The sequence below is a fragment of the Bos indicus genome, chromosome 8 (assembly GCF_029378745.1).
Source record: "Bos indicus isolate NIAB-ARS_2022 breed Sahiwal x Tharparkar chromosome 8, NIAB-ARS_B.indTharparkar_mat_pri_1.0, whole genome shotgun sequence".
In the NCBI taxonomy this organism is placed as follows: domain Eukaryota; kingdom Metazoa; phylum Chordata; class Mammalia; order Artiodactyla; family Bovidae; genus Bos; species Bos indicus.
Window position 1 is genome coordinate 7,442,207 of NC_091767.1, and position 20,219 is coordinate 7,462,425.

The 20,219-nt window shown below is 48.4% G+C and overlaps 2 protein-coding genes across 6 annotated transcripts in view; both read right to left on the reverse strand.

Moving 5' to 3' along the window:
* Window positions 1-722, reverse strand: part of FDFT1 (farnesyl-diphosphate farnesyltransferase 1) — a 29,410-nt gene extending 28,688 nt beyond the window's left edge. For 2 of the 3 annotated variants that reach the window (XM_070794393.1, XM_019965790.2), the window contains exon 1: window positions 525-722. In XM_070794393.1, coding sequence (XP_070650494.1) covers window positions 525-623 — 99 coding nt within the window. In that variant the 5' untranslated portion in view covers window positions 624-722. The remainder of the gene's footprint in view (window positions 1-524) is intronic. The other variant, XM_070794394.1, reaches the window with a different exon arrangement.
* An 8,458-nt stretch (window positions 723-9,180) lies between these two features.
* On the reverse strand, window positions 9,181-20,219 carry NEIL2 (nei like DNA glycosylase 2). 3 transcript variants are annotated; one of them, XM_070794396.1, is made up of 5 exons: window positions 20,090-20,219; window positions 17,756-17,895; window positions 15,262-15,599; window positions 12,790-12,905; window positions 9,181-10,226 (listed from the first exon to the last, which is right to left on the reverse strand). In XM_070794396.1, exons 2-5 carry the CDS (start codon window positions 17,891-17,893, stop codon window positions 9,913-9,915), a joined length of 906 nt encoding a protein of 301 aa, XP_070650497.1. In that variant the 5' UTR covers window positions 17,894-17,895; window positions 20,090-20,219; the 3' UTR covers window positions 9,181-9,912. The 3 variants fall into 3 exon arrangements, with proteins under 3 accessions (XP_070650497.1, XP_019821355.1, XP_019821356.1); XM_019965796.2 differs by having other exon boundaries at window positions 12,790-12,989; XM_019965797.2 differs by having other exon boundaries at window positions 12,790-12,989; window positions 20,042-20,162.

Below are 20,219 nucleotides of genomic sequence, written 5' to 3' on the forward strand. Positions count from 1 at the left end.
AAGCGTATGGAGGTGGTGTAACTGAAAACTGTAAGAATGAGTAAGGTTTCATTCCAGAAAAGGTATTCCTGACGATATCTGCATAGTTCATTATGTTCACAAAATTCTTTCACACCTCTCCCATTTAATCTACCCATGTGGTTGTGTAACCCACGTATTACAAGACATTAAAAAATCAATCTCAGGGACAGAACGAAATGTGAAGCCAACTACTTGAAAACCAATGTCTTGAACAAATAGAAACATTTTAAGCAGCAAGACAACTTGGGGGTTAGGGGAATGCCTGGGACACAAGGGCAGCCGGGCCAAATATTGGGGTAACGGAAGGTGAACCAAACTTGGCAGGTGGGGCCGCCTGACGTGATAGGGGTCTGTTCCCCGGAGGGAAGGAGGGAGCTCGAGGGGTCTGGCACTCGCTGGCCGCAACCTCTGAGCTCGATTATGGGCCCTGCCGGTCAGACCCAGAAGTCAGCGGTCGCGCGCAGCCTCCCCATTCCGCGGGGATGCAGGGATGCTCAGCCCACCTGGTCCATTTTGGGTATCACCTTCCGTCGGCCCCCCATCTGGAAGCGCAGAAGGTTGTAGAACTCCTCAGGGTGCCCCAAGCACTTCACGAACTCCATGCTGGCGGCAGCGGACAGCCGGATCCCTGAGCTCACCTCGTCGAAACCTCAGCCTGGCCCCTTCCCGTACTCAAGGAAGGATTAGGCTGAGGAGGTGCGGCTAGACGGCGGGGCGGGGCGGAGGCGGACCCAACGCGGCGGCGCCACGCCCATTTCCCCACCAACTTCAACGGGCCTCCAGCTCTCGCGCCGCTCCCGGTGAGCGCGCGGGGTGGACTGACGGGTGTCGATTGGCTAGGGCCGCTCGCACCAGGAAGACGCTGGCCAATCGGCGGAGGCATGAGTCTGGCGTGAGGACCACATCCTAGAGGCTAAATGGAGGGTGAAAAAGGGGCGGGCGGGAGAGCGGGATTGGTGCTCGTAATGGAGGCGGGCCTTTGTTTTCCTCTGTTTGCCTTGGGCGGATCTGGGGCAGTGAACCCTCGCTTTGCGAAACCCCGAGGCGGAGCTCAGGGCGTTGGAGACCGGCCCCGGGCTGGCTTCCTCTGAAAGCCCAGCCGCGGAGAGTCCAATATGACTTTGTTAACAAGCCCTCCACATGTTCGTCCTGCCGACCAGATTAGCTCTTCCCGGACGCACTCGGCGCAGGCGCACCTCGCTGGGTGGGATCAGCCTGAGGCTGCCGAGCACACTTTAGTCCCAGAAAAGGATTTGAAGAATTTCTACGCCCTATCCAAAGATGATATGGAAAGTGCTCTCACAAGCCCCAGAAAGTAATTGCTGTCCCAGCCCCCAACCTCCATATCTATTTTAACAGCAATCAGTGACCCTTTTAAAATTTTAAGGCAGATCAGATCACTGCCCAAAAACCTGCAGTGTCTCTCCATTACATTCATAAAAGCCGAAGTTCCTATGAGAGTCTAAAAGCTATATATATGAGTAGCGCCCCATTCTCATTACCTCTCTCACCTTTATTTTCTATCCCTCTCTCCTTTGCCCAGGGCCTGTTGTCAACAGTTCATTTTCCTGCACTATTTCCTCCCACGCCAGATATGCAGTTGGCTAACTCCTTCAAGTCTTTGCTGGTGTCTCATTTAGGCCCACACTGATCACCCTGTTTTACAGGGCAGCTTGCCCCGATTCCTCCCCCACCACTGCTGATGCCCCATTCTGCTCTAGTTTTTCCAGTAGTCTTGTTTCTACGGTCCTTGGACTCTTTAATCAATAGAAATTGGTAAGAGGCCAGACCAGGAATTCAGGCAAGGCTTTACTGGGACACGAGAGAAAACAAGTAGTAGATTACCTTGCTCACTCTCTGAAGGGGGGCCAAGCTTGTCCCTTAAAAGGGGTGAGCCTAGGGTCAGATCAGTGGGTGGTGGGTGGAAGGGGAGGAGTGGCTTAGGTGGTTGGCTCACTGATGGTGCTGTGTGCAAGGATCATGGTGTACCTGCTTTTGTTCCTGGCACCTCAGAAGTGCCAGTTGGGTTTTGGTCTTATTGTATCTTATTGTTCATGTGGAACCCTGTACCAAGGTCACAGGATAAAAATCTCTGGAACTGACCAAACCCCATAGCAACTGTTGCCATCAGCCTCCAGATCTAAACCAGACAGTTCTCTGACCCCATATTATGTAAAATGTGCACCCTATTAACCACCCTATAGCATCGTAACCAATCACCTAATGCCACCATTCCAGTAGGAATTTTCTCTGTTCTTGAGGCTATAAAAGTTGGCTGCTAACCTGCAAAAGGGTTCAGTTCTCCCTTGAGCCAGCCCACTGTTCTAACAGCATCTCCCACTCTAATAAACTTTATTCTCCTCTCATTCTGCCTCCTCATATCTGGAAATTCTTTTCCAACCTGTGCATGGACCATAATTTTCCCAACAGTTCATTATTTGCCCAAACATACAGTTATGTTTAGTCCCTTCTAGTCTCTTTGCATTCTGCTGCTCGGGGAGACATCTGTCCAGGTCTAAGCACTACAGTTAAGGGTCCAGGTCCCAGCCTATCTCAGGACTGATTGCATTCTGATATATATCGTTTACTTATGATGTTTAGTGTCTGCTTCTCCTTGTAAACTGTAAGTTCAACGATGACAGACCTTTGTTTTGTTCACTAACATAGCCTCAAGTTTTACAGCGCAACTCGTTGATGTCCCCTGAACACTGCAAACTTAACATTGCCCCTAACTGGAATCTCTTGCCCATTGAAACTCCTTCTCCTTCTCCACTAACAGCCTCCCGGTTGCCTAATTACAAAATCCACATATCATCCCTAAGTCCTCCTTGCTCTCCCTACACCCATTCATCAAGTCTCTGGAGTCCAAGAAACACCTATATTTCATCTTAATCTCTGCTCCATCGAGGTTCAAGCCCCATCTTCTCTCTCCAACTATTTTGAGGACAGTTTCCCATCTCTCTCTCTCCATCCAATCCCATGTGACAGTTTGAATAATGTATCTAAAACATATATTTGATTATATTACTCTCTTGCCTACCATCTTTCCCTTTCATAAGGTATTATGATTTTAATCAGCTTATGGTGAGGCCCTGTGGGCTTTTAGACTTTTGATTTCATGAATTAGTCTGGCAACATAGAAAAACAGACTGAAGGGAGTTTCATGGAGAACTCATGTATCCACGATTTAGTTTCGTCTTACCTGATGTTTCAGTCAGTTCAGTTCAGTAGCTCTCGTGTCCGACTCGTTGCGACTCCATGAACCACAGCACACCAGGCCTCCCTGTCCAACACCAATTCCCAGAGCCTACCCAAACTCATGTCTATTGAGTCGGTGATGCCAAACTTGATGTTTGGTCCCGCTTAAAACTCTTGTCCTAAAGGAAATCAACCCTGAATATTCATTGGCAGGGCTGATGTTGAAGCTGAAGTTCCAATATTTTGATGTAAAGAGCCAATTCAATAGAAAAGATCCCGATGCTGGGAAAGATTGAAGGCAGGAGGAGCAGCGGGTGACAGAGGATGAGATGGTTGGATGGCATGACCAACTCAATGGACATGAGTTTAAGCAAACTCCGGGAGATGGTGAAGGACAGGGAAGCCTGGCGTGCTGCAGCCCATGGGGTTGCAAAGAGTAGGACACAAGAGCGACTGAACAAGAGTAACAAAAACTCTTGTCAACTTGTAACTTTATATCACTACTTGCATACTGCTTTTGGCCAGAAAACACAAAGCTAAGAGTTTTAGCACTCCTTCGCTTCCCTGTTACAAGGATCCTGTAAGAAACATTCCCTTCTTTCAATTTTAAATTCCACAAAGGAAATGCTTTCAAGATAAAATCGAGGATTCTGGCACAGAATAAAAATTACCTCATCATTTGGCACTTAAATTCCCTTTGGATTTCAGCCTCCTAGTCAGTCACTTGACTACTTTGAAACCTTTTTTGAAGCTTTTCTGAAGCTCCCTGGCCTCTCTCCTTTGTCTGTTCTTCAGATTTAACAAGCATCCATTAAACACCAACAACATGCCCCACACTGGGAATAATGAAGACAAGGTGGATGAGGTTCTACCCCAGAGAGGGAGAGGCGGAAGAAGTCCAGTCCAGAGTAAGAGACAGATGTGTCTGACGTGATGTTGCTGTTTGCTAGAGACACACCTGGAGCCACATCCAGTTCCCCAAGTCTGATCCAGGTGCCCAGCCAGAAACAGTATGGACAAATGGACAGTGACCAGACCAGATAAGATGAAAGAATTCTTACCCATAACCTCTGCACCAGTTGGCCTGGAATGGTCAGGACTTGATCAACTACTTCTCTATCTTTTGTCCCTGCTTCCAACTCAGGACCAACCACAGAAAACCAAATATACTCCCCAAACCAGTCACACAAGACACCCCCACTTCTAGTTAGCTTGCTTCCAGCATCCCCTTTCCAACCTCCTCCCATCAGAGCAAAATGATTTCATTTTTTTTTTTTTTTTTTGGACTATAAAGTCTTCCCACTCCCTGCCTGCCTCTGAGTTTCAGCCACATGCCAGTGATGGGGGCTGAGGCCCTTGCTATAGCAAGCTCTGAATAAAAAGCCTCATTTGCTTGTTCTTATTCCGGTGGACTTTTCTATTTCCACAAACCTCATTACTTCAATCATGTTTACCCGTTACTCTCATCCAGAACTTTATGCTAATTATCCTTTGTCTGACTCTTCACCTCACCTTGAACCCCTCAAGGTCAGGGACTGTGTCTAAACAGGGCACCTGGCACAGTACTTGCCACGTAACAAGTCTCCACTACTTTTTATTGAATACCAAGGCCTGAAATGAGAGACTGTATTGCAACTTTTAGCCCACAGATAGGCAATGGCACCCCACTCCAGTGCTCTTGCCTGGAAAATCCCATGGACAGAGGAGCCTGGTGGGCTGCAGTCCATGGGGTCGCTAAGGGTCGGACACGACTGAGCGACTTTACTTTCACTTTTCACTTTCATGCATTGGAGAAGGAAATGGCAACCCACTCCAGTGTTCTTGCCTGGAGAATCCCATGGATGGCGGAGCCTGGTGGGCTGCCGTCTATGGGGTCGCACAGAGTCGGACACGACTGAAGTGACTTAGCAGCAGCAGCAGGCAGTCACTTGGCCCCCACCCTGACACATAAAGCACTTTTTCGTAACCTACTAAAATGTTTCCAACACTGTTGTAACAAGCTGGCCTTCTCCTACTAGTGTAGAAGTTTTCTTGTCTTGTTTATCATTGTATTTCCAGACCTAGCATTTAGGAGGCGTTTACGAAATAACTGGGGGCTCTTTATCCCTTCTCAGTGTCTATCCTGAGAGATTTGTACTTTCTTTCTCTTTAATAAATCCTATTCACTTGCTACCATGAGTGTCTGCGTGTTCATGAAGTTCATTCTTTGGCTCTGTGAACAAGAACTCAGATTCTCATTTCATCTTTTGGGGGCTCATCCGGGATCCTTCAACACCTATATAAGATCTGAAAAGTCAAATCCAGGCAATGGCTGATCCCACTCCTCCTTTTGAGACCACCTTATGGAACTGGGTATCAACTTCCACCTGGTGGAAACCCCTGGTCCTGAATGGAAGTCTTATTTTGCTCATATTGTTTTTTGGCCCTTGTATTCTAAATTGTCTCTCTTGCTTTGTAATGTCTCACATTGAAGCTATCAAGCTTCAAATGGTTATAGAAATAGAGCCTAAGATGACACACCGAGGTTCACTAGATCATCCCAGTGGTGAAGATCTAATTGCCATCCCTTCATGATGCCCCTACACAGCTTGGAGAAGCCAGATTGGTCACTGCCCCTTTCCCCAGACTGGCATTTAGTCTCCATCTCTAGAGGCGAGGATTGAGGGAGAAACTGCTAGGCAGTCAGTGTAGGACTCTGAGACCTCGGTCTTGTTTTCAATAAACATCTCACTCCATTAGCCTGAAGCTATACCCTCTGTCCTGAGTTCTTGCAATGTGTCCTTTTGTTGTTGTTCAGTCGCTCAGACGTGTCTGACTCTTTGTGACCCCATGGACTGCAGCACTCCAGGCTTCCCTGTCCTTCACCATCTCCCATAGTTTGCTCAAACTCATGTCCATTGAGTTGGTGATGCCTTCCAATCATCTTGTCCTCTGTCATTCCCTTCTCCTCCTGCCTTCAGGGTCTTTTTCAGTGAGTCGGTTCTTTGCATCAGCTGGCCAAAGTACTGGACCTTCAGCTTCAGCATCAGTCCTTCCAATAAATATTCAGGGTTGATTTCCTTTAGTATTGACTGGTTTGATCTCTTTGCTGTCCAAGGGACTCTCAAGAGTCTTCTCCAGAACCACAGTTCAAAGGCATCAATTCTTCAGAACTCAGCCTTTTTTATTGTCCAGCTCTCACATCTGTACATGACTATTGGAAAGACCATAGCTTTGACTATATGGACCTTTGTAGGCAAAGTAATTTCTCTGCTTTTTAATATGCTGTCTAGGGTTGTCACTGCTTTTCAATGTGTCTTTGGCCTGATAAATGATCAGCAATCAGATCCAAGGAAGCAACCAAAAATGTAATTAATACTAGTAAAGATATAAAACTGCTATAATCCCCACCTTTTGGGGGACTCTTTACCCACCTCAGTGTCCATGCTGAGAGCTTAGTACTTTCCTTCTCTTTAATAAATCCTATTCATTTGTAAAAAAATTAAAAAAACAATTATTGAATGGCTAAGGCCACTGAGAAGAGACTCTTGAGAGTCCCTTGGACTGCAAGATCCAACCAGTCAATCCTAAAGCAAATCAGTCCTAAATATTTATTGGAAGGACTGATGCTGAAGCTGAAACTCCAATACTTTGGCCACCTGATGTGAAGAAATGACTCATTGGAAAAGACCCTGATGCTGGGAAAGACTGAAGGCAGGAGAAGGGGACAACAGAGGATGAGATGGTTGGATGGCATCACAGACTTGACGAACTTGAGTTTGAGCAAGTTCCGGGAGTTGGTGATGGACAGGGAAGCCTGGTGTGCTACAGTCCATGGGGTCACAAAGAGTCAGACACGACTGAGCGACTGAACTGAAGGCCATTGAAGCCTCACATTAAATTCCAAGCTTTTTACAATGTCAATCATCATGAAACTCCAGCTCGTAAGTAAATCTTTTCCCTAACACCTGCGGAGTCCAAATATCTCACCTCTTACTCCTAAGTGAAACCTGGACTTTCCACCCCTCACCTGCAGCCTGTCAAGCAAAGCCTTTCCTCCCGTCGAACAGGCACACGGGCCACAGGCGTCATTCCCACTGTTCACCCCACCCTAGCCCTGTAGGTGCTGTAGCACCATCTTCTTCTCTCATCCTCATTCAGTCTGCCTCTACTGGCTTTTCCTTTCCTCCTCGCAGAACTAACCTGAGACTTTCTGCCACGAACCTCCTGCCAGGATGAATGGTATCTCAGAGCGGGCGCGGCAGCCGTGTTTTCCGTGTTTTTCTTTCGTGTTTCTGCTTCCCTGTCACCTCCACATGGAACCCAGTCCATGCAGTTCTGCTGAAGAACTGAAAACGTGGTCATCAACCTTCACAACTCAGCTACTAGGTGCTACTATTTTCCTCATTACAGACTGAAGTCAGAGAAGTGATAAGTCAGTTCCTGAGAGGACAGAGTAGACTGAGAATTATTCTCCCATGTTTTGCTCTATAAAATTTTATGTGGCTTGAATTTTAACAACTTAAATGATAAAATAAGGAATCTCCTTTTCCCTCTTGGCTTTCTACCATTCCTACCCTGACAACCTTCCACTATGGGTTCATCCAGCATAGCTCTTCTTTTTGACCCTAAGCTACTAGAGACTGCTGGACAAGGTCGGGAAATGGAGCAACTAACTACTCTGGTCTCCAGCCTGGTTCTACAACCTTCCCTTGAGCTCTAACTTCCCCTCACAGCTGTTACAAAAGCTCCCTAACTCCTACTCTGTGCCTCAAAAGACCTCACCTCCAGCTCATTTTCTCTGTGTCTATTTTTCTTTTCCTACTTGAGCCCAGGCTTCTCTACATGCTGGCACTGGTATTTCTCTTCATCCTGGTTTCCCCCTCACCCGATCATACACACATCCTGACATCACTTCCGTCTGTGATCCTCTTTCTCATTTCCTTCAAGGACCACCTTCTTGAAGAGCAGAGCTCCCTCACAGCTCACTGGGCTCCCACCCAGTCCTCAGCCCCTACAGACTGGCTGCCATTCTGCACAATTGGCTCTCGAAGGTCATGACCTCAAATTTGCCCTACTGTCAAATTCAGAGGCCTCTTCTCTGTCCTGTGCACCACTGGCTGCCCCCAGAGTTCTCTCCTCCTCTTCGATCTGATCTCCAGTTGGCTTCTGTCATCTCTTGCTTCTTATACAAAAGATCTTAAGGCTCTCCTGTGACCATCCTTCTCAGGCCGCACGAGTACCCCTGTTAACCTTCTCGAACTGACCCTCCGCTCCAAGGAAAGCTCCCAAATCCATGTCTGCAAGCCTGCACTGGCAGCGAGCTTCCTGGCTGTTGTCCTCTGCTTCGGTACAGGTACCCCAAGCTCAGCGCACAAGGTCTGTCTCCTCATGGAACCTGCTCAGTTCCCTCGACTTTCTATCTCAAGGGCAAAGTCGGGGTGGCTTCCTCTAGCTCTCAGCTGCCAGGCCTGAGCCATCCTCAGCCCCTCCCCAGCCATACTTCCACATCCAGTCAGCTGACATCCATCACCTTGGTGACCCTCCCATCTCTGTTCCTTTCCACTTCCACTGCTGTTTCTAGTTCTGTGGCTTCTTTTCTCAACAACTGCCAACAGCATTTTCCCTTTTCTATTAATCTCAGTGAGTGTCCACTCACATGCAGGCTGTGATGTCTGCCCAGCCCAGCCCTTCTTGTACTCCAGCCCCTTGCAGACACTAACTTACAGGAAGCAGCCTGTGTGGGTACCCCCTGGCCCCCAGCCAGTGCCTGCCATCAGGTGGCTTTCCCCACCCCACCGTGGGCAGCTCAGTGACTTCAGACAGACAAGAGTAACGAGTGCATGGCTGCCTTCCTCCCAGCCCCGCTCCTTGTAAGCAGACCCATTTGGCCAACTCAACACGTCTCACACGGTGCCTTCACAAAGAGCTCAGTTACGTATGGTGAAAGAATCTTTCCTACCAAATAAAGATGACAGCACAAAGTAATGAACAGCTTTATTTCCATGTCCTGGTTTCTTCGAGGTTTCGCTAACAACTTTGATCCCTGTACTGATGAGCTTGTCAGTAGTCACAAATACATCACCTTGAGGAGGAAACAAGGTTTTGTTTTTGTTTCTATAACCCATTGGACACACCAGGAACATGGCCAGCTCCCTGATCCTGTCTCTCCTCCTTCTCCTGGTGTCTCTGTCCCACGGGAAGGGTCCAATCGGGAGGCTAAATTCGAGCACTACTCTCCTGTTACTTCCCCCTCAGCCCTGGATCCCTCTTGAGGAAAAAAGAAGGATGATAATTCCCTTTTCCTGGTTCTCAAATGGAGGATCTTAACTCCAGCCAGTGTTTTAAAACCAAAACCAAACCAAATAAAACATCTGCAAAGCAGAGCTGGGCCTGGCTGTCTCCCACTGGCTCTCACTTGCTCTGCCACACTGTCATTTCGGGAGGTCTTCCCTAAAGTGCCATTGTGACTTGTCTCATCTTTCACAATGGGGATCAGATAGGAAGAATTAACCAAAACTAGCAGAGAACAAAATCAAACTTTGTGAAAACCGCCCTAGACCGAACTCCAGTGAGATGGACATCAACAGTCCTAGCATCCCAACCACCCAATTCCTGTGCCCAGTCCCAATCTCTGCCCACAGCTCTGTCTGCAATACTCCGGCATTACAGTCCCTTCAGGGCAAAGCTCCATATAGGAGGAGGCTGGACGCTCTAGGAGGGCTGCAGCTGCTTGGGCTCATCTGCTGACAACCTGGGCTGGCACTGGGGGCACCACCACGTGAGCCTCTGGAAGCCCCCCGGCGGCCCCAGGGACTCTCTGACCACCTGGTGCCCGGCAGGGCACTGCTCCTTCTGGTAGATCTGCGTGTGCTGCCGTGTGCCCTGGAATTTGCCCTGCAGCCAGTCTGCACTGAAGGCCACCACATGGTCCACCAGGGCCTCGAGGCGTGGAAGACCCAGGAGGGAGCCTGGAGAAAGCGGGTGGATCCCGGCTCTGAACAGGGCCTCGTTCTTAATGATGTTCCCTGGAAGAAGGTGGGGAGGGGACGAGGGAAGGCAAAAGGAAACGTCCATAAGAAAAGCTGGCCACAAAATTAATAAAACAGAGCAAAGCTAGCGTAGGGAGCACCTCAGGAGGAACCACTCGTCCTTGGGGCTCTCAAGGGAGTCACTGCACTGAGTCAGTCACACCATCTGCGAAGGATTTCCTAACACTTACCCATCTGGTGGATTACAGTCCATAGAGTTGCAAAGAGTTGGACACAACTGAGGTGACTTAGTATGCACACACCCCAGAGGTGGTTGTAAAGATGAAATGACATAAAACTCACACATGGCCCAAGTTATAGCAAAGAGATTAACAAAAGAGGCTTGGATCTGAGTGCCTGGCTGTGAATCCTGGCCCAACCAGACCCAGCTACCTGACCCTATAGAGTTTCCTGCCTTCCTTCAGCTTCTGTCTCCTTCTCTCTAAAATGGGGGTGGGTTACCCGGTTTTTGTGGGCAGAAAATGAGAATTCTCACACATACATACAAATGCTGAGCACTATGCTGGTATGTAGAGAGTAATAATAAATACTGCCGCTGCTGCTGCTGCGTCTCTTCAGTCATGTCCGACTCTGTGCGACCTCATAGACGGCAGCCCACCAGGCTCCCCCGTCCCTGGGATTCTCCAGGCAAGAACACTGGAGTGGGCTGCCATTTCCTTCTCCAATGCATGAAAGTGAAAAGTGAAAGTGAAGTCGCTCAGTCGTGTCTGACTCCTAGCGACCCCATGGACTGCAGCCCACCAGGCTCCTCTGTCCATGGGATTTTCTAGGCAAGAGTACTGGAGTGGGGTGCCATTGCCTTCTCTGATAATAAATACTAGCTGCTATTATTATTTAAAATGTCAAGCTTAATGCCTGAAATATAGAAAGTGTTCAGAAGGTGTTATTTTTTACATTTTAATTTTTTAAAATATTTACTTATTTTTAATTGATGATTGCTTTATAATATTGGTTTGATTAGAAGGTGTTATTTTATTTTTTTCTACTCCTGTCTCATTTGCTGTGATGTCAACTTTGACCTCTCCTTTCAGAATCAGTAAGTTTCTTCAAAATGTCCCAACAGTGCATTTTCTTTAACCTCCACTAGGCATTTATCACAGTCTATCTTAAGTTCCAGGAAGTTGAGTCCAAGTCTGCTGGGTTATTAACACTCTCCTCCAGGAGAGACAGTGGGCTTAGTGGCAGGCAGACGTTTAGCATGCGTGGAGTGATGGATGGGTGAAAAGACTGCTCTTTCCAAGCACTTCACGGTCAGACAAAATTTCTAATTCACCAGTGGACTACCTGGTTCATATCTCAGCTGTGCTCTTAGAGCAAAGGGTCTTTTGCTTCAATTTTTTCATCTGAACGAAGGAAAAACTGGTAAGTGGCCATCCTGCAGAAGAGCAGTAAGGATGGAACTGTGTGCCTGGCAAGGCGGAGTCAGTCACCTGAAAAACGTCAGCTGTTATGATTACTGTCCACAATAGCAGCTAGTTTATAGAGTATTTCTCTTGCTGCTGCTGCTGCTGCTGCTAAGTCGCGTCAGTCATGTCCGACCCTGTGCAACCGCATAGACGGAAGCCCACCAGGCTCCTCTGTCCCTGGGATTCTCCAGGCAAGAACACTGGAGTGGGTTGCCATTTCCTTCTCCAATGCATGAAAGTGAAAAGTGAAAGTGAAGTCGTTCAGTCGTGTCCGACTCTTAGCGACCCCATGGACTGTAGCCTACCAGGCTCCTCCATCCATGGGATTTTCCAGGCAAGAGTACTGGAGTGGGGTGCCATTGCCTTCATTTCTCTTGCTAAATTACCCTAAATGCTGCTCCTAGAAGCCTGTGCTCCTCTGGGTGCAGGAACTGTCATGATCCTACTATATGCTGCTAAGTCACTTAAGTCGTGTCCGACTCTGTGTGACCCCATAGATGGCAGCCCACCAGGCTCTGCCATCCCTGGGATTCTCCAGGCAAGAACACTGGAGTGGGTTGCCATTTCCTTCTCCAGTGCATGAAAGTGAAAAGTGAAAGTCGCTCAGTTGTGTCCGACTCTTCACGACCCCATGGACTGTAGCCTACCAGGCTCCTCCGTCCATGGGATTTTCCAGGCAAGAGTACTGGAGTGGGTTGCCATTGCCTTCTCCAGATCCTACTATATACGACAATTTAAAAATAAATTTAAAAAAAAAGGATGGAGGGATGTGACCCCTGCTCTCTAGAAGGTCATGCTCCAGGAGGCTGTCAGGCCAACTATGACTAACAATATAATCAGGGTAGGAGAGAAGTCAGAAAAGCCTGATAACTCCCTCATTTTAAAAAACAGGGAAGGGACTTTCTGTGGTGGTCCAGTGGTTAAGATGCTGCACTTCCAATGCAGGGGGCATGGGTTCAATCCCTGGTCAGACAACTAAGACCCCACATGCCACAAGGCAAAAAAAAAAAAAAAAAGAGGGAAGTAGAGCCAAGGAGCCCTGAGAGCTGTGGTGGGTCCCAGTGTCCCACCTCCCGGACAAGGGACTTTCTCACTAGGTCTATCGGGGGACCACCCTCTGCCATCAGCCGTACCTAAGCCTGAGAAGTATCGCTGGTCCAACAGCGTATAGCAGATGGGCTGCTCCCGGCCCAGAGCCTCCAGGGCCTGTCCTCGGTGAAACTTTTCTGACAATATGTCAGAGGCGGGACTGACCACAGGGGAAGAGAAGCGCCATGTCATCTGACAGTTATAGAAGGCCAGGAAGCCACTCCCGCTGAAATGTAGGACCAGCCTGGGAAGAGAGGAGAGGCCACAGTCCACAGGGTGATGCCAGCAGCATCTGGTCCTGTGTGCACACACGGCTCCCACTCCACGCAGGACAAACCTGGAGAAGCTCAGGTCCCAGAGGACAAAAGGGATGGCTCTGCCACAACTGTCAAACTCTCACAGCCAAATGGAGTAATTAGAAGAAAAAATATATATTCTCCTTTTTCCTGATCAAAACAATACATAGAAGACAACTTGGGACATACAGAAGAGTCTCAAGTTCAGGAGGTGTGGCTACGGCCCAAAGCAGGGCTTGTTAGGAAGGAGGGCAGAGCCGATGCTAAGGAGGCCCCTCTCCCATCCTGGGCAAGATCACACTCACTCCCCTGGGCTTCCTGAATTGCAGACACAGAGAAGAAACCTCCATGAACCCCGATAAGCAACAGTGGGTCACTCTGTGAGGGGAGAGACTCAGGCTGCAGCTGGACGCCAAGACTCACGCATCTTTATGTGAAAGTTAAGGGACAATTTGAGAGGAACAGGACTCAGAAAAACACCTGTGCATGGTATTTGAGGTGATTACTCAAGGAAAAATACATCCCAAATGGAAATGAAATCAGCAGGATTCAAGGTGGAGGAAGATGGAAAGGATGGGTGAAGATATCAGCACAGGACCCTGTAACATCTACTGCACGATCTGAGGTCTACAGTCATGGCAGAGCACCTGAGAATGTAAACCAAGTGTGAGGGAAGGAGGCGCCTAACAAAGGACACCCCTCGTATGTTTTTAATATCACTGAATTTAATTATACATAACTAACAATTTAGTTAATTAGCCATCTGGAACTAAAATTCTAAACTAGCTCAGCAGACACAGAAGATGGGGTAGAAATGACAGAAAAGTATAGAAGTAGAAATAGTAATATTTTAAAAGTCTCAACTTGGAGAGAGGGGTGGCAGGAGAGTGAGTGAAACACCAGTGTTCATAATAAGGGAGAAGATTATTAATGTAAAGCTATCAAAAAATTGATAGTTATTAACCCAGGGGGGAAAAAAAACAGGTATCATTTAAAGATAAGATTACCACCAATAGGATGAAGATGAATAGCAGTACTTCCCAATTAACAGGGGTTTAAAAAAAGAGGGGGAAGAAAAGAAATGTGATAAATCCTGATAAATCCAACAGAAGAAAACAAGGGACAGTAAGACTGCAGATGAAAGAAAATCCAAATAGCCTAGTTACCCAATTTCAAAACAAGGAGTTTCAGTTTGAGTTTAAAGAGATACAAAAGCCTGCTATTCACTGTTGATAACAAACTTACCTAAAATAAGTGGAAAAAAATGAACCCATAAACAAGTGGAAAAAAAGTACGGGGAGTGAGCCAACCAAACATGGAACAGCACTGTTAATGTCAAAAGAAACCGAATTAGGGCCAAAGGCAGTCAGAAGGCACAGGATTATTTAATAATGAAGCTATAAAGAAACTGTGAGAGTCAGGGACCCTGATGCCCGCGACCCAGGGCAGCAAAACAAAGCCCCTAAAGTGCTTAGAAAGACACACACACACACACACAAGTCGCTCAGTCGTGTCCGACTCTTTGCGACCCCATGGATTGTAGCCCACCAGGCTCCTCGGTCCATGGGATTTTCCAGGCATGAATACTGGAGTGGGTTGCCGTTTCCTTCTCCAAGAAAGACAAAGAGAACCTATAAAAACACAACTACTGTGGGGGATTTCAATGCTCCTCTTCCCGAGCTTGGCATATTAAATAAGCAAAAAAATAAGCAAGAATGGAGAAAATCTGAGTGATCAAAACAACTACCTGTTCTTAACATTTACAGAGTGTTTTACTTTTTCTGTTTGGTTGGTTTTTATCAGAATGTTTTACTTTTAATGAACATTTTATCTTCATTTATGTATATAAAATGTAAGCAAAGATCAATTATGTGTTTGGCTGCAAACTTTGATGCCAAAAGTAGAAAATGTACAGGCTATTGTCCTGATCAAAATCCAAAAAAAAACTTAAAAACAATGACCCCAAACACTCAAAGAAAGTAGATATAACTCAGGCCATGTTCGTTGGGAAAATTATCCCCGCTCTCCAAGCTGCCAGGTGGTTCCTGTCACTCCCCTAGTGTAGACCACAGTCTCCCTGCCATCACGGTGGCCAGGGAAGTGGGTTCTCTCTCCCAGAAGTGGGCTGCCAGAGGGCAGGTGGAGAGCCTGGCCCAGGCAAAGCCCGGAGACCCTGCACAGCCGCAGTCCCAGCCCATGGCCTACTCGACCACGCCTCACCTGGGAACAGGGTCCCTCCAGTCACCCCTCTTGTTTGCCTTCTTCGCTCTGGAGAACTCGTTCACCCGAATGCTGCCAAACAAACCAAAGCTGACCTGCAGCCATCTCTCAGCACCTCCTGCAGGGGTGTCTCCCCCCAAACACTGCAGACCATCGTCTCCACTGGGGACAGCACTGTCTCCTCCCGGGGACCAGGAGGACGGGTCAGAGGCTTCTTGGTGGTGCCTGGCTTTGTCCTTCTGCTCTCCTTCTCGTAGAGGCTCTGACAGTAGGGAATTGCCCAGGGACACAGCTTCTTCATCTGGATCAAATCTAAGGAATAATTTCTTTCCATGGACCTAGAAAAAGATGAACATGATCTAAGGCTTGGTATAGAATTATTTGTGTCTTCCCAAAATTCATATGTTGAAATCTACCCTCAATATGATGGTGTCTAGAGGTGGGGCCTCCAGGAGGTGATCAGGTCATGGGGATAGAGCCCTCATACATCGGACTAGTGCCTTTATAAAAGAGACTGCAGAGGGCTCCCCCACCTCTTCCTCCACATGAGGACACAGCAAGAAGACACCTGTCTACAAACCAGGAAGTTGATCCTCACTAGACACTGAATCTGCTGGCACCTTGACCTTGGACTTCCCATGCTCCAGACTGTGAGAAATAAATTTTTGTTGCTATAAGCCACCTGGTGTGACATGTTCTGTTACTGCAGTCCACAAAGACTGAGCCTTTTAGACCTAGAAAGGGGAAGACTGGAAGAGGTGCATCCAGCCATTTATCCTAATATAAATGTCTCCCCTTCTGCCTCTTCTATGAAGCTTTCCCAACTTGAGTATTCGGGACTTGCCTTTTGTTCCAGTCATATGAGCACTTAGTATACAGTTTTCAAAATGATTAGTAGCAAGTGGAACAATCGTATCAGCAATGAAAGAGATGTACGCTGGATGCAGGGCCACTCTAGAATGCCCAAGAGGAAATGCTTCCAATTTTTTAATGGATTAGCCAGTCTTCTGAGTCTGTTATGAAAAATTATTTTCTACGAGCCAGCTCTGTGACAGCAGATGCTAAGATGCAGGCCTCTGGGATCCAGAGACAAAGGGACATTAGTTGTGTCCTGCAAACTTTGCAGGACAGTGTGGACAAAGAGTACAGGTGCTCTCGTGCAGACCTGGAGGTTAGAGGGCTTGGGCTCCAGTCTCTGCCCCTTGCCAGCCTATGTCAGCTTGGGCTAACCACTCTCCCTTCCTTGAGGCCCTCCTTCAAATGCAGAAAACATGTGAAGTTCTAGCAGACCTCTTACAAACATCTTTCAGTTCTAACTGAGGTTTTATAGACTGGGATGTATGTGTGAGACAGAGAGAGAGAAAGGAAAGAGAGATAGAAGGGCAAGGTGGAAGATAGAAAACTAGTATTTACTGAGTGCCTATTATGTGCCAGGCATAAAGTCTACTTAGTTCAATTTTAACTGGTAGGTGGTTTACCCCATTTTACAACTCAAGCAGACACTAGAGCTGAGACGTTGAGTACCTTGTTTAGGAGCACACAGCTAAGAAGCAGCAGAACTCATAAGTTTCTCTACCACCAATTACTGTAAGTCTCCTAAGTACCGGACACTCAGTTAAGTGCTAGGAATACAATAATGCTGAGGTCACAGCCCCTGTCCTGTTTATTTGTCTCCTGCAATCAATAGACAGGACAAATTTAGGAATGAGGGGCCAACAGGAGGACATATAAAGTACCCTGGAAGCGCATCAGGGTCTCTCCCCCCACCCAGCGCAGACAGAACAGGCTTCTCAAAGGATGTGATGGCAAGGCTGAATCCAAAGGAGACTAGGAATTACCGTGGTAACATGAAGGTACAGGAATGGGGGTGGAGTAGGGAGAAAAAGGAAGATCAGCATGTCAAACCATAAGCAAGAAGGGCTGTGAGAGGAGCTCCAAATAGTTCAGCATGATTGGGGAGAGATCTAAGGCAGGGTGAGCTGCAGGCCAGAGGGGGAGGCAAGAAATCAGATTAGCAAGTAGTCACGTGAGCCCTTAAGGGAATACCGACTGATGCTGAGGGCAAAGATGAGCCAGGCTGAAACCCAGAACAAAGGCTATGCTCAATTCTCCACCAATTAAAAAGTAAATTAAAAAAAAAATTTTTTTAAAGGCTATGCTCTTTCCTCACCTCCTTGCTGGCCCCAGAGAATTAAATACTGTTTCCAACCAAAAGTGCACAGTGGACTCAGCTAGAGTCACCAGAATCACTTCAGACCATGAACATGAATATCCAGCTCACGCACAGTTCCATGGGCCACTGTGCCACTGACCTGAGGCTGAGAAACGTCAGCGGAGGAGTTGCATGGAGTCCCAGTGTGGCTACCCTCAGGAAAAAGGAAATAACTGCATGGAAAGTCTTAACAGAAACTGAGGGGAGGGACAGGCTGTGTTGATGGAGCTGGCCCACCGGAGTGAGGTATGGAACGAACCTGCTGGAAGACAGTGAACTCACCTGGCTGTCCTGCAGCCAGAGGGACTGGAAACTTGTGGGGTTTAGCTTCTTGCTGCTGCCTCCTGTCTTGACCACCTGCTGCCCCACAAAGGGAGAAACCAGATGGTGAAACTTCCTCACAGACGGCCCCTCTGGCATCCCTGCCGGCAGAAACGAGGAAAGAGGCTGCTGACTTAGCTGGTTTCTCCAGCATTTCTGGTGGGTTCCAAACTTTCAAGTAGCCACGTTTTTGCCATCAACTTTAAGAGCATATACAGCCAAAAAGGGAATGTGGTTGGGGACGGAGGTGGTCAGATCAAAGAGAAACCCCAGGAATTCCCTGGTGGTGGAGTGGATAAGAATCCCCCTGCCAATGCAGGGGACATGGGTTCGATCCCTGGTCTGGGAGGATCCCATATGCCACAGAGCATATGTGAATCCCGTGAATTACAACTACTGAGCCCGAGAGTTGCAACTACTAATGTACAAGTGCCTAGAGCCTGTGCTCTGTAACAAGAGAAGCTCCGGCTCACTGCAAATAGAGAAAGCCCATGCAGAGCAAGGACCCAGCATAGCCAAAAAATAAAAATAAATAACATGTCCCCCCAAATTTTTTAAAAAGTAAGTCCAGCTGCAGCAGGGTATAAGCCAGTTTCCCAAGGAGGGTTGCCTCATCCAGACCCTCACCTTTCTCCAGGCAGCACCAACAACATGCCAGGCACCACACCACAAGCGTCCTCCGCTTTGACCCTGCAGCCTGAACAGGAGCCAGCCCTTGTCAACTTTTTTCCTGGACTGCGGCCCTAGCTCATCTCCATGCTTTCTCTGTCCTCCTCTGTCTGCCTTCCCAAATCATCTCAGCCCACTGCTGGTGCTTTGTCTCCCCTCTTTCAGTGGAGAGATGGCTGGGACAGAGAAAGCTGTAAGGGACACAGACACAGATGCCGATTCAGCATGCCCGGACCATCCTGCTAGCAGGAGCACTGTGTATGTGACAACCACGCAGCGCTCAGGACCGTGACAAGTCACGGGGTCATGTCATGTCAGATCCACATCCAGCTTAACTAGAGAAAATTAGCCCTGGTAACTGAGAAACAGCTGGGGTTTCATTTTAACCCTGATGTAGGTCACCTGGCACCCCCATCTCTTCCTGCCCCAAATCATCACACTCCACTGGGGTCTTGTGGGGGGGCATTCATATGTTTGAGTCTAAGTGCTCAGCACCCCAGCTTCTAAGACACTGAAGGCATCCCCCCCACTCTTATACTACTTATCCACCAGCTTCCTCAACTGCACAGGCCTGCAAATGATGATGAAAACACAAGGAACTAAGCAGCTTCCTGGCATGGTGGTAGCTACTGCATTTCAGTAACTCTGAAAAGAATTTAAAAATCTCAGAAATGGGTGTGGCTCTTACAATCCATGTTTTCTCACTGTTTAATTAGCACCACATTCCATAACATTAATATGTATTTTTACTTTGATGGCGCTTTAGACTCACTAAAATGTAATGTGGTTGCCCCTAATCAGACCTTCAAGACACTCGACAGAGTATCCTGACAAAACTGCGCGGCTGCAGGGAGACCGGCCACAGTTAAGTCGACCTGAACTTCTGCCAGCTCTGCGCCCTGGTCCTCTCCAACAGAGGAAGCTTCTGGAAAAGCTCCCGTCTGAAATGCATCTGATCCTTAAGATCTTTCGACACAAGGGCATGTGTTTTTTAGGTTTACTTATGGAGATGGAAAGCTGGGCTCAGTTACAGCCTTAAGAGGCAAGAAGCCAAAGGGACACCGGTTCCAAGGGGACACCCCACCCACCCTCGAGCCCCTCCCCCGAACGGTGAACCGCGCGACGCTGGCTAAGGGGCTGGCTTGCGGACCACAAAGAAAGGAGGAGGGGAGGGGGCGTCGCCGGCGTCCCCTTTCCTCTGCAGATCGACGCCCCCCCCCACCATCCCCACCCCTCCCCCAATCCCCAGAAGTCTAAAATGGCTGCTTTTCCCAACGCCGCCTCCGGGTGATGTGCGGGAGAGGCGGGTGCAAAGACGGAGCAGACGGTCACTGCACTCCACTGGGGGTGGTGGGGTGGTGGGGGGTGGGGCGGTAGGTTAAAAAGTGGTAAACAGCCGAAAAGAAAGAAAAATTCGACCCGGGGTACGGGTTTTCATGAGGGATGCTTCTAAAATGTTCGGTAACTGAGTTTTCATGCGGCTAACAGGTGATGAGGGTAAAGCTGGGGAAAAGCCCTGCATTTCCAACTCGGGGTGGGGAGGTCGCTACCGCCGAGGACGCGACTTCCAGTCCTCACCCGCGCAGGTCGTGCGACGCCGCTGGTGGGGCTCGCGGCTGGACTCACCTGCCCTGGGCCCGTCCGGGACCCCAAAGGCCCGCACGGAGCCTCGTGGAGAGGCAGATGCGAGGTTGGGGGCCAGGACGCGTAAGGCGAGGCTCCTCCCTCGAGGGTGGGGTCGCTCGGGGCTCCGCCC

Coding starts and splice junctions, on each gene's coding strand:
- NEIL2 (XM_019965796.2), bottom strand. CDS start 17,893: ATGCCAGAGGGGCCGTCTGTGAGGAAGTTTCACCATCTGGTTTCTCCC. Junction 15,600..17,755: donor TCTGGCTGCAGGACAGCCAG/GTGAGTTCACTG, acceptor ATCTTTTTCTAG/GTCCATGGAAAGAAATTATT. Junction 10,227..12,789: donor GCGATACTTCTCAGGCTTAG/GTACGGCTGATG, acceptor ACCTTCTTCCAG/GGAACATCATTAAGAACGAG.